This window comes from Lactuca saligna, chromosome 7 (genome assembly GCF_052625555.1).
Source record: "Lactuca saligna cultivar CGN05327 chromosome 7, ASM5262555v1, whole genome shotgun sequence".
NCBI classification, from domain to species: domain Eukaryota; kingdom Viridiplantae; phylum Streptophyta; class Magnoliopsida; order Asterales; family Asteraceae; genus Lactuca; species Lactuca saligna.
Genome location: NC_136423.1, coordinates 62,081,664 through 62,093,996, shown reverse-complemented (window position 1 = coordinate 62,093,996; position 12,333 = coordinate 62,081,664). Strand labels below are relative to the sequence as shown.

Genomic DNA, 12,333 nt, shown 5'->3' with positions numbered 1-12,333 from the left:
TTAAAGTATATTTATTTATTTATAATCAATTGTCCTTTTATGTAATTTTATATATTTCAAAAGCTTCCAGTTACTTTTGTCAAACATTCATATAACAAATAAAAGTTATAACTTTCTGTTACCCGCTTCCAGCTAACAACTACTTTTGTCAAACACGTCTATATGTAATTACTTCTGATAATATATATCGATTAATATTCTAACTATAATTTTTCTTGTATGAAAATAAACATCCGTCTTATAGGTATTAAAATAAGACAACTATATAATTGAAGTTTCTATGTTTTGCTATATAAAACTAGAGAACGATCATTTTTTTTATAAATGGTCAATAGATGATTTTACATTAAAATGGAAGCAATACAAAATTTATGGGGTGCATTTTTATAAAGTACAAACAACAATGTAAACATAAGTACGTCATTGGTATTTATGGTTTGTCGAAACATTCTCATTCGGTACAATTTATGTATACTTCTTTATACAAGTACAAATAAAAATGTAAACAAATGTATGCAGTTAGTCTTTGTGGTTTGCCAAAACAAACCAATTCGGTACAATATCTATGTAACTACCAATTTAGTCATGTATTTTTACTTCTTGCACGATTAATCCTTGTGGTTTAATTTCTTTTAAATAACTGATCTATAATTATTATTTTACCCTTGTTTGATTTTTTTTATTAGTTTTTTTTCCCTATTTTAAACTAAGATACAATACCAACCTACAAAAAAAACCATCCTATTGTCCCTTTTATAACCACCACCTACTCTCACCACCAATGATTATAGATTTCAGATCCACACATGATTTCAGAAATAAACCGCACACACGATGTTTTTTAAGAGAGATCAGTAATGATGCTTTTGGAGAGAAATCGGTAGTGATGTTTCTAAAGAGACGCCAATGGTGGTATGTCTGAAGAAAGGAGGTTGGTGGTTAGGTTAGAGAAGAGCCGTAGTGGTGTTTCTAGAGAGAAAGATATAGGGCTTTACGTGTAGTTGGTTAGGGTTTTTTATTTTCTCTTATTTTAAAATTAAAATTAGTTAAAAAAAGATACATAAAATAAATTTAAAAATTGTCATTTTACATGTCTAAAGGACCAACCACGTAAAAAATGAAATCATAAGGACCAAACGCTTAATGGCTATCATAGTTGTATTCAACTAAATTGTTTTGGTAAAAAAAACATGGACTAATCAGTTTGTTAAATCTATACAAATTTACATTCTAGGCCTGGACCTTCAGGAAACCTCCACTTATCTGAACAATAATTATAAACCCTATGATACTTTTGTGCCCATTTTAGTTTCCTAACTGCCGCTGTGTTAAGCTTTTCTCGAAACCATGATCGATTGGTCGAATTTGATGGGCATGAAGATCCTTTCAATGACGACCAAATGCAAGCATCGGCGTTGAAGTTGCGATACGCCGCCGTGAATGGAGCTCGACTCCAATCAGTTTTCACACGCCCACCCTTTGTTGCCCATTCTTCTGCATTCCATATACTCGAATGTATTCTCATTGGTTGAGTGTTTGGGAAAGGCACGCCAATTGCCTCATTGTTTGTAAACTCTCGAATTGGAATCTCATCGACATAAAACCTTTAAATTAAACATGTTAAAAGATAGTGTTGTTACATTCTATAATATAAGAAATTATGTATGTTTTTTTGTCATTGATATGTTTCCCATGATAAATAATAATTACATGAATGATTCCTATGGTTTGGGGTAATTTGCGCGTTTGGTCCCTAACTTACGTTTTTAACTCGGAAAGTCCTTATTGGTTTTTTTTTTTTTGTTACGCGCTTGGTTCTTACTGCTTGTTTTTGTTATGTGTTTAGTCTCTGTTTTACCTAGAAAGTCTATTATTTAAATAGAAAAAAATGGTATGGTAAGGTGAGGATGGGGTTGGGCCGTTGGGGTGTGTTTATTTAAATAAATTAAAAAAATCAAGGGCAAAATAATTTTTTTAGCTAAGTCAGAGACTAAACGCGTAACAAACACAAACAATAGAGACCTTCAAAGTTAAAAAAAAATAATAAGTTAGATACCGAACGTACAAATTACTCTAAATCATAGGAACCATTCGAGTAATTTAATCAAAAAATTAAGAAAATACTCAAATAACCTATTAAATCAGTAATGAGCCTTCATAGATCGCAATTTCATTATATGTATCGTAATTTCGATTATAATTTTTTTTTTCATTTTGACATGGAAAAATAACATATCACATCTACTATATGAGGTTTCCTCTTCAAAATCTCATCCGGATATCCTCTACTCAAATAAGACTGTAGAAATCTTTAATGCATAACCTTTTACATCGACGTATGTACAACCTCAGTTAATAAAATGAAATGACAGATACCATTCGTGCAAAAATGACAAAAATCGGGAAAAAAATTTACTTTTCGCAAAATAACGGCGGGTCTTACGAATCACAACACATGAGAACCCCTTGTGATTTCATAGGCTATTTTGTTCTTTTTTGTGTTTTTTGTTTTTGTTTCTTGGCAAATGGATAAAAAATTATGCTAAATTTGTCTTTTATACTATTTAAAAAGAGGTGTTGCTAAAACACATTCATTGGATACTCCATTGATCATTTTTTTAAAAATCAACCAATAATTAACAGTTTATAATCAATTTTTCCGGAAAACAATGTAATTTCAACCAATAAAAATATTTAAAAAATTAATTAGGATGTCCATATTGCAATATGGGATGTCTTTTTAGCCAACCCCTTAAAAAATAATGGTATTAGAAAAGGGAAGGAAGAACTAAATAAGGCTAAATTATTAAGAGCTTCTATGAAAAAACCCGACATTAGTTCTTTTTACATTAATGAATAAATTAAACAATAATGTTTTGCTTATTGAATTAATTTGTTAATGTGTCGTTGGGATTTTGTTTCAAAACTTCTAATTAATTTATTGGTTTGTTTTTAAGTATAAAAGTTAAAAAAAAAAAATAATAAATCAAAAATGCTTTATTAAAATGATTTCTCCTATATATTAATAATGAGTTTTTAAAAAGTATAACTTCTTTCGAAATGAAAAGATCATACTATCTATTATAATAAATGAAGATTTTTTTTTACCACATATCTTCTTCTCATTCATTTGGACAAATGATATTTTCTAAAAATTTTAAAATTTCTATTTTCCACTTGTCATTTATTATATTTTTTATTTTATTAAATTAAAATTTCACCTTTAATGTGTAAGGTATATGTAAAGTATTTATTAGAAAAAGTTTATATATGTAATATATTTAATACATTAAAGTCTCATTAATTTTAATAATTCAAATTTTTCTCATTTTTCTTATAAATTCAAACTTTTCAAATTATTAAAATTTTATATTTATTTTTTTTTAATTAAACTCATGTAATACATAGATCTCACACCTAGTTTTTAATAAAAATCATTATTTTTTTTATTTACTTCTAATAAACATCACACGTTCTCTCTTTTCACTTTTTTTTTTGGTTATTTTAAAAGTAGTTTTAACAAACATTAATAATGTGTTTATAACTTAGAGTTATAGTTTTTAATCACCGCATAGCTACTATAAATATATTTTTAAAATTTTTATTTTGCTATCATACAAGCTAATAATAAATTTTAACAAAAAGTTTTTTTTTTTTTTTTTTTAAATATAATTCCAAACACCCCCTTTAAAGTATGACAAAACAAGGACAAATTAATTTGTAACCAAAATATGACTTATTTAGAAAGCTTTATTTTCATCAAAATTCTCCAATAAATTATCTACCTTAATAAATAAGAATGATTTTATGACTTATTTTTTCATTCAATTGACCACATATCATTTTGTTATACTTTTGAGATATATTTATTTTCTACTTTTCATTGACTTTATTTTTCATTTTCCAATATATCTTTAATTTAGTTTTAGAAATTAAACATGACTATTAATTTCAAATTTTAAATTTTAAATTTTAAATTTCAATTTCAATTTCAATTTCAATTTCAAGTATTTACAGTTTAAACATTTGTATTTAACATTTTGTTTTGATTAATCCGTTTATTATACTGACATGACAACTAAACACATAAATTTTATTTATTTATTTATCGTAAGTTTTTTTTTTCTCATAATTTTCACATATTTCATATTTTAAATTCAAATAAACTTCCTATTTAATCGTTTGTATTTAACATTTTGTTTTAATCAACTTGTATGTTATACGAATTTCACAACTAGTTTTGTGTTAAATTATATATATATATATATATATATATATATATATATATATATATATATATATATATATATATATATATATATATATATATATATATATATATATATATATGATAAGTCCCTAATAGAAAAGGTTCGATTAGATGAATAAAGTTTAAAATTATTTGGAAAAAGACAATACACTTACGAAAATGAAATGGACAAGTCGATGAAAGCATATTTGTAAAATTCAGAATTTGGAAACCTTATTTCGCATTATTCTTTTCAGTAAATTAATTTTTTTATATTGTTAAAGAAAACATCCATATATAGTTTAGCAGATTAAAAATATATTCCACAACAAAGCTTTAGAAAAGTTTTAGTTTTTATCTTTTAACATAAAACGTAAATTTAACATAAAAAAATAAACTTCAATTCGTGCATTCAAGCTTAAAAAAAATTATAAAAGAATCATGAATAAAGCTTAAAACTTGAATTTAAAAATAAAAAAATAAAAAATAAATAAATAAAATAAAAACCCTCCATTTCTTTGTGTTAAACTAAACCTTTTTTATTTTGTTTAAAAGTTCTTCCAAATTGCTTTAAGTTAGTATTTACCTTTTATGCATATCAAAATTTATAATTATTTTTGTCGAATATTTATATTTATACACGAATAAATACTACACCCTTCAACTTCTAATTAATAGCTATTTTTCTTGAACATATCCTAAATTACAATAGTTAGTTTAGCGGGATAGTCTACTCTTTGTACTTTTGGCCCATAGTTCTTTGTCATTTGGCCTTCTTATCTAATATATTATTTATCGGTTCTAAAAAAAAGTTTAACAGGATATTATGTCCATTAAATCAAATTGACACAACACTTAACCTTATATAGGTTGTACACGAATCTTTGACTTTAATGGAATATTTGTGACACAACAAGATCTATCATATTCATGGAATAAAACTATAAAACAACTAATTTGGTCCATCTGTAAAGAAGTCAACTTTCTTGTAAAACTAGAATACGTGACCAATAAGTAAAGCATCATAAACTTCATTGCATCTAATTTTTCACATAAACGAAAGTTTTTACTTACAATATACGCTGAGGATTCCAGATAATAGTATACGTGTGAAAATCGGCAGTAGGGTCAAACCAAAGAAAGAATTGTTGCTCTCGATCACCCTTACCTTGGCTATACACATTTGTATGTAGCGTATAAGGGTCGCCACTCGTGTTTCCCAAAAACTCAAAGTCAATCTCATCATGAAAATCGTCTTCAGATGACAACTTTAACATACAAAACAAATCAAACAACATCGTTAAAGTCATCAGGATATAAATGGAAAACAAAAAAAATGAAGAAAAAAAATACAAAATATTTTTAGTTTTATTATTATACAAATTTAGCCATAGTTTATATCCTATTTTTAATGTTCAAAATGACAATGTTTCCTAGTTAATTAGACAAACTACTTAAAATCAAAACATGTTTCATTATTTTGTGAGTGAATAATTATTTACTGACTTATGAGAAAAAAAAAATACTTTTATAATTAAATTGATAAAATAGTAAAAATATTTTGTCATATATTTATGGTTTTTAAAATGGTTAAATCAATAAAATAACAAAAGTATAATTAATTTTGTGTATTTTACTTAAAATGAAATTAAGTTTTTACATAATAAGCTGTTACAGTGCCAGCGGAGTTCCCTTCTACTAGCTTTAGCTGCATATCAATTTTCCCAAACAGATATTCATCTTTAGATCGGAATCCAGAACCCGATCTTTTATCAAGTCTAAGCGTCAGCAATTCACCCTCTTCATGTATGTCAGCATGATCATCTCCCCAAGTGATCTCAAACAATCGATCAAAAGTACCATTTGTTATAACCCTTTCAGCAAAATTCCAAATTACCCAATTAGCTAAAGCATTGATGTCTCTACATTTCGCATTAGGAAGAGTATGAATGGTTAATCCGTTAATGGTACCTTGATTTAACTTCGCCGGGAATGGGAGTAAGAAGGTAAGATGTGGGTTGGTAGCGGCGGGGACCTTTTCTGGTTCGAGCGATGTATACGTCGACCTGTTGGAGAAGGAATCATCAAGAGAATGAATGATGCACAGAAGGTGTTCGATGAAATGCTTGAATGAAATGAATAATTATAATACCTGGTAGAGAAGGAAAATGGAGACTGAAAGAAAAGCAAGGAAGGGGATGCAGCTTGGGATGATGGAGCGAGAGCGAGTGAGGTGTGAGGTTGAAAGCCTTGATGATGATGACGATAGCAAACCCATTGGAGGAAAGTGGTGGTTCTTGTGGTGGTTCTGCGGCCTAACATGGTGTCTTCTCCGATCATATCTCTCTGCCTCATTCTTTTTTAATTTCTTTCTTGAGGTCTTACATTTTTCTCTGTTGTTTTCTAGGGTTCCTCATTTTTAGTTGAATCATCGGCCACCATTTGGCATAATGTTGCATATTTCCATGAATCTTGGAACTACTTTTCTAGTGCATTTTTTCATTCTAATATTATAACAAAACAATGAAATAGTTTAATGCAAACAAAGAGTAGACTTTTCAACATACAATCTTTTAATAATGGAGAAAAAAATTGAATATACAACGTTTTTTTATAAAAAGAAGTAAAAACAATATGTTAATAGATAATAAAAAAAACAAATAACATAAAAGTATGTTGCTATCTTTTTGAAAAAAAGTTATTTTTATGCTAATTTTCAAATAGAAACGACACAAACATGTTTAGAATTGTATTTCCATATATATTTGTATTAACATGTTAATGTCAATATAAGGAGTTTCTCTTGCAACAAAAATCTAGATACAAACAAATAAACATCAAAAAATGAAAAAATAAAATACTTAGAGGCCCGAATCCAAACCCACCCCACTTAAACCATCATGGTTCACACCGACCCATGTACTTAACCCATGTTGCATTCGGGTGGATATCCTTGAGGAAACCTCTTAGAATCCGAGCAATAGTTATAAACCATATAATTCTTTTGCACCCATTTCAACCTCTCTTGTTTGCTACTATCCACCACCTCAGACCACCATGAAGCGGTTGAGCCACTACCGCCACATGATGACGGTGACCCTGGCTTTGCAACACAAGCCTGAGCATTGAAGTTCCTATAGGAAGCTATGAATGGAGCTTGGCTCCAATCTGTCTTTACTAACCCGCCCCTTGTTGCCCAATCATCAGCGTTCCATAAGCTCGAGTGTATCCTCATTGGTTGATTATTTGGAAATGGTACTCCTTTTGACTCTGTGTTCTTGAATTCTCGAATAGGGATTCCATCGACCGAAAATCTACCAAAGTAATAAAGGAAAATGTTAATTATGATGGACACGACAACGAAACCTTTTTTGGTTGCAGTCATATATATATATATATATATATATATATATATATATATATATATATATATATATATATATATATATATATATATATATATATATATATATATATATATATTTTCGAGGAAAAATTAGAAAAGCATGTATGCTTTTATCATATTATCCATTTAGTTAGTTGAGTATATTTTGTAGCACTTCATTTTTCACTTCAAAACTATTTGTCCAGTTACCCAAAAAATAATATTCAAGTGGCTAAATTTGTAAAATATTGAAAGTAAGTTGTGTTTTTCGTTTCTATTTTTTTTTCAAATTTGTCTAAAAAAAATTCTTCTAAAAGGTAAAAAAACCGAATACGCATTTAGTAACTACACAAATTAGTTAAAATTTTAAATCAGTGAGATGATGAAAACATATCCTATTTTTTTCTATTGTTCTTATTTTCAAGAGTAAAATTCAAATATTTATTACTATAAAGAACCATGAAATAAGCTTAAACGAATACGTACAGAATGAGTTGGGGGTTCCAAAGGATGGAATACGTGTGGAAATCAGCAGTTGGATCGAACCAAAGATAAAATTGTTGTTCTCGGTTGCCTTTTCCTTGTGTAAACACGTTTGTATGTAGAATATAAGGGTCTCCACTCAAGTTACCCAAGAACTCAAAGTCGATTTCGTCCCACTTTGTTCCCTTTGAACTCAACTGCAAACAATCATCATCTCAATTATCACAACCCAAACAAACCAAAAATTACTAAAAATAAAAATAATAAAAACTAAAAGTAATCATACATAACCTTTGGTTAAATGAAATACTAATTCTAAATTGCACTTACGTAATATGCAGTAACAGTGCCAGCAGAGTTTCCAGGCACCAATTTAAGCTGCATATCGATTTTCCCAAACAAATACTCGTTTCTTGATTCAAATCCGGAACCCGAGGACTTGTCAAGTGACAGGGTCAAGAGGTTCCCGTTATCTAGTATCTTCCCACGTCCGTCACCCCATGTTATATCAAAATCATTGTAGAAATTAGCCGAAACAAAAGAATCCGATACAAGACATACAAATAGCAATAAAATTGCAAGCTTTGTAGACAACAAAGAAGCCATGGATTTTCGATAATAATAACTGTTGTTATGTTTTGTTATGACTTATGAGGTTTTTGATGTTATTTATAGTGATGAACTTTTCGTATAGGGGGTGCCAAGTGCCAAAGAAGGTCGTAAAAACAGCTGTAAAGTAGCATTAATTTCTTAGATAAATTCAATGAATAGTTTAATAGCAATATGAATAGTCAAAATGTGGGTTATCAATATCAAACCATTAACCATATAAACACCCTCACTAGTCACGTATGTCTTCGTTGAGACGCCAACCGGTTCGGTAAGACCGGGTTTTGTAAAAAAAAAAAAAAACGCGGAACAACGGTTTGAAGTGGTGTTGGTGCTTGATTGCTGGCATAAGAAAAGTCAAAGGCAGTAGATTCGGTGTTGGTTCTCGAAGGCGGCATGCATATTGCCCGGCCCCGGTTGGACACTTCCCTAACCACCCAATGAAAAAGACATGGGTTTCCTTAGCCTATTAAAGGTTAAAGAGTAAGAAAATTGTTTTATGTTTAATTTGAATTTTATTATTATATATACATCTTTTTTATAATCTTCTTAACTATAATTAAACTAACCTTTGTGATTTGTGAATAATTAATTCAATATAAAAACAAAAAAATAACAATAAACTGGTGAAATTTTTTTATATTGTCTTATTGTAATCAAATCAACATATATAACTTGTTTTTAAAATTTGTTTTATCTCTTTTATTTATAGATATAATTGTCTTTCAACTATTTAGTTTAGTTGATGTATTAGCAATCTAAATTTTTTTTAAATATTTATAACAACTTTAATTATTTGTAGGATTATATAAAGTATTAACAGTTTATTATTTACGAAAACTAAAATTTATATTTTCAAGATTATAAACAAATTATTAGTATTGGTTTCTCTTTGTAGAAAAAGAATCAGGTTTATTTTATTATTTTAATGTTTTTAAATAATAAAACTTAATATTTCGAGGATTTAAGACTAGATATTCTAAATTTTGAATATCCAGCCCAAATGTTCACCATGCATTCAAGAACAAGAACCTGAACTTAAACGTGGTAAACCTCAACATGTTCAGTCCAAGATTTATAAATTTTTGTAAAATCGGTCCGGTCCAAAACCAAATGTTTATATTAGGCTTCAAAAAAACAATGATATGGTGCCAACAAAAATAGAAGATAAAATTATACTATGAGTCATTATGGTTTATAGGATTTATCTAGTTAAGAGCAACTATAAGGTTTTTTTTTTATGTGTTTGGTTATTATGGTTTAAAACAATTACATGCAATCCCTTTTTAGTTTATATATATATATATATATATATATATATATATATATATATATATATATATATATATATATATATATATACTAGCTGTTTACCCGCGCAAAGCGGCGGGCGGCGAATAATTTGATTTCTTTAGAGTTAAAACCATTTTGCGTTCACTTCGAGAAATGAATATTAAATGACATCTATTTTTCAAGAGCATTATCATATCATATTAAGGGGGTGTTTAGCTAAGCTTTTTTTAAAACAACTTATTAGGTTCCACATCAGTATAAGTTAAAAAAAGTGTTTGCATTAAAATAACCTATTCCGGTGTGGAACCTCTAATACGTCATTTTTTCATAAGTTACCCTACACTTACTTATTAACTTATAAGCTAATAAACTAATAAGCAATAAGCTTTTTTGCCAAACACCCCTAAATGGTTATTACTTCCATTTATACATACCCAAACCACTTGTACTGTTTATCGTCCTCTTTTTTTTTTCGTTTTCCTTAATTCCTTTATTAATTTAATGTCCTACTAAGTAAAATGCTAAAGTATATAAATAATAGTTTATAAAAATAAACCTTTAGAATATCAGGTGTTGTGATTCAAAAGTCGATAAATAGGCCTTTGAGAAGGCCAAAATACTCATGTGTCAACTTGTTCATTGTGATTTTAAACCAAGTTTGGTCACAAATTAAAACATTTTCAACTATGGTATGTAATTCAAGGATTCATATTGATTTAGGTTCTAGAAACCTTAAAATATTGAACAAAATCTATATAGAACCTTATAATAAGGATAATAATCACCGTAATCAGGAAGTCCATGTGATGAAACTTGATATTATAAGGACCAATGATGAAAAAGGTTTCATTTTTATACTAAACAAGATGAAAAATATACAAACTACCTTGATCATGTCAAATTATGTGTTTAACCATTCTTTATTGCAAAACTAAGATGTCAAAATATACAAACTAATGATAATACAATGCTCTAACTGGCCCTCATGGTTGAGTTCTTTGAACCTGCAAAGCCAACACATTAAAGAAACATAGTAAAAACCTTTTTAGGAACAAACATTATATAATAAAGCCTTTACCCAATATATTAATAAGATAAAAATACAAAAAGTTAAAAATGATGAAATCAATTACAAGTAAGGATTAAAATAAAAACTTGTTAAGAAAGAGCCATCTGCAGGAGGGGTATTTGAATCAACATGTATTTTCTGATGGTTTCAAATTTTGAATTATCCGAAATTCAGGGAAGGAGATAGAATTTGTTGAGAAATATAAGGATTCAAAACACTAGGTTAAAATTTAATATTATTTTATTGATCACTACTTGTACTATTAGCTTAATGATTTGAACGTCTTGAAAAAAATAATATTATTATATTCAATCTATTTGTAGAAATAGTGGGATTTCTTTTATAAGATAGTAAAGATATATATATATATATATATAGAGAGAGAGAGAGAGAGAGAAAGAGAGAGAGAGAGAGAAAGAAAGAGGTTAATGTGTAGATGATATCTATTGTCCGGACGTTTGTGGATAATGTTATTCTATAAAAATAACTAAGAGAATAAGTTGTTTGGTAATGTGAATACGTTCAACCTCACACAATTATTGTCATTATCATGCGTGCTCACAAATTCTTATTCATGTTTGTTCTTACATATCGTTTTTTACTCATTTTCATTCTTACAAAATACAACTATTAATAACACATTCTGACAGAATGAGAATCATAAAAAAGTCTATAATATCTTTATAAACAATTTAATTAATGAGAATGCATGACAATGATAATAGTTATGTGAGATTGAACGTATTCACATTACCAAACAACATATTTTCTTAGTCGTTCTTTCTTTATATATATATATATATATATATATATATATATATATATATATATATAAAGGTTATATTGACCATGTGAAAATGTTAAGAACGCGAACACGATTATGAATCAATCATTTTATAAGGGATATTATAGGAATTTTACAATTAGGTTAATGAGATAATCAATTTAATTAAATGATACTTTCCTATAATGTTGAAGTCATTTATTTTTAAAGGACAAAACCACAAAAATGGTCCCTGTGGTATGTATTTTTTTTTTTTTTGGGTTTTGGTCCAAACCACGAGTTTTTTCTTTTTTTGGTTTTGTGGTCCTTTTAGACTGGTTTGTTTGTGAAAATGGTCCTTGTAGTTAGCTCTCAATAAAAGAATATGTTAACCCCCTCATGTGCCTTCCACGTGAGGGTATTTCCATCTTTTTACTTCTAGGGACCATTTTTGCATAAGAAAAAATAAAACCCCCTTTATA

General features: G+C 28.1%; 2 protein-coding genes and 1 pseudogene across 3 annotated transcripts; all 3 read right to left on the bottom strand.

Annotated features, from left to right (window-relative positions):
* Positions 1–1,213: 1,213 nt before the first annotated feature.
* Positions 1,214–1,525, bottom strand: LOC145007013 (xyloglucan endotransglucosylase protein 7 pseudogene; annotated as a pseudogene).
* Positions 1,526–5,213: 3,688 nt separating this feature from the next.
* Positions 5,214–6,677, bottom strand: LOC145004298 (xyloglucan endotransglucosylase protein 7-like). 2 transcript variants are annotated; one of them, XM_078963190.1, is made up of 4 exons: positions 6,402–6,606; positions 6,221–6,315; positions 5,910–6,123; positions 5,214–5,517 (listed from the first exon to the last, which is right to left on the bottom strand). In XM_078963190.1, exons 1-4 carry the CDS (start codon positions 6,525–6,527, stop codon positions 5,320–5,322), a joined length of 633 nt encoding a protein of 210 aa, XP_078819316.1. In that variant the 5' UTR covers positions 6,528–6,606; the 3' UTR covers positions 5,214–5,319. The 2 variants fall into 2 exon arrangements, with proteins under 2 accessions (XP_078819316.1, XP_078819315.1); XM_078963189.1 differs by having other exon boundaries at positions 5,910–6,315; positions 6,402–6,677.
* A 312-nt stretch (positions 6,678–6,989) lies between these two features.
* On the bottom strand, positions 6,990–8,749 carry LOC145004228 (putative xyloglucan endotransglucosylase/hydrolase protein 23). The gene is made up of 3 exons (XM_078963119.1): positions 8,448–8,749; positions 8,121–8,314; positions 6,990–7,563 (listed from the first exon to the last, which is right to left on the bottom strand). Exons 1-3 carry the CDS (start codon positions 8,721–8,723, stop codon positions 7,173–7,175), a joined length of 861 nt encoding a protein of 286 aa, XP_078819245.1. The 5' UTR covers positions 8,724–8,749; the 3' UTR covers positions 6,990–7,172.
* Positions 8,750–12,333: the final 3,584 nt, after the last annotated feature.

Excerpts from the sequence above, each read along its gene's own strand:
- LOC145004298 (XM_078963189.1), bottom strand. The coding sequence starts at position 6,604 with ATGAGGCAGAGAGATATGATCGGAGAAGACACCATGTTAGGCCGCAGA. Across the intron at positions 6,316-6,401 it reads CCATTTTCCTTCTCTACCAG|GTCGACGTATACATCGCTCG; the intron begins GTATTATAATTA and ends CTTCTCCAACAG. Across the intron at positions 5,518-5,909 it reads GCACTGTAACAGCTTATTAT|TTGTCATCTGAAGACGATTT; the intron begins GTAAAAACTTAA and ends TGTATGTTAAAG.
- LOC145004228 (XM_078963119.1), bottom strand. The coding sequence starts at position 8,723 with ATGGCTTCTTTGTTGTCTACAAAGCTTGCAATTTTATTGCTATTTGTA. Across the intron at positions 8,315-8,447 it reads GCACTGTTACTGCATATTAC|TTGAGTTCAAAGGGAACAAA; the intron begins GTAAGTGCAATT and ends GATTGTTTGCAG. Across the intron at positions 7,564-8,120 it reads TGGAACCCCCAACTCATTCT|ATTTTCGGTCGATGGAATCC; the intron begins GTACGTATTCGT and ends TTACTTTGGTAG.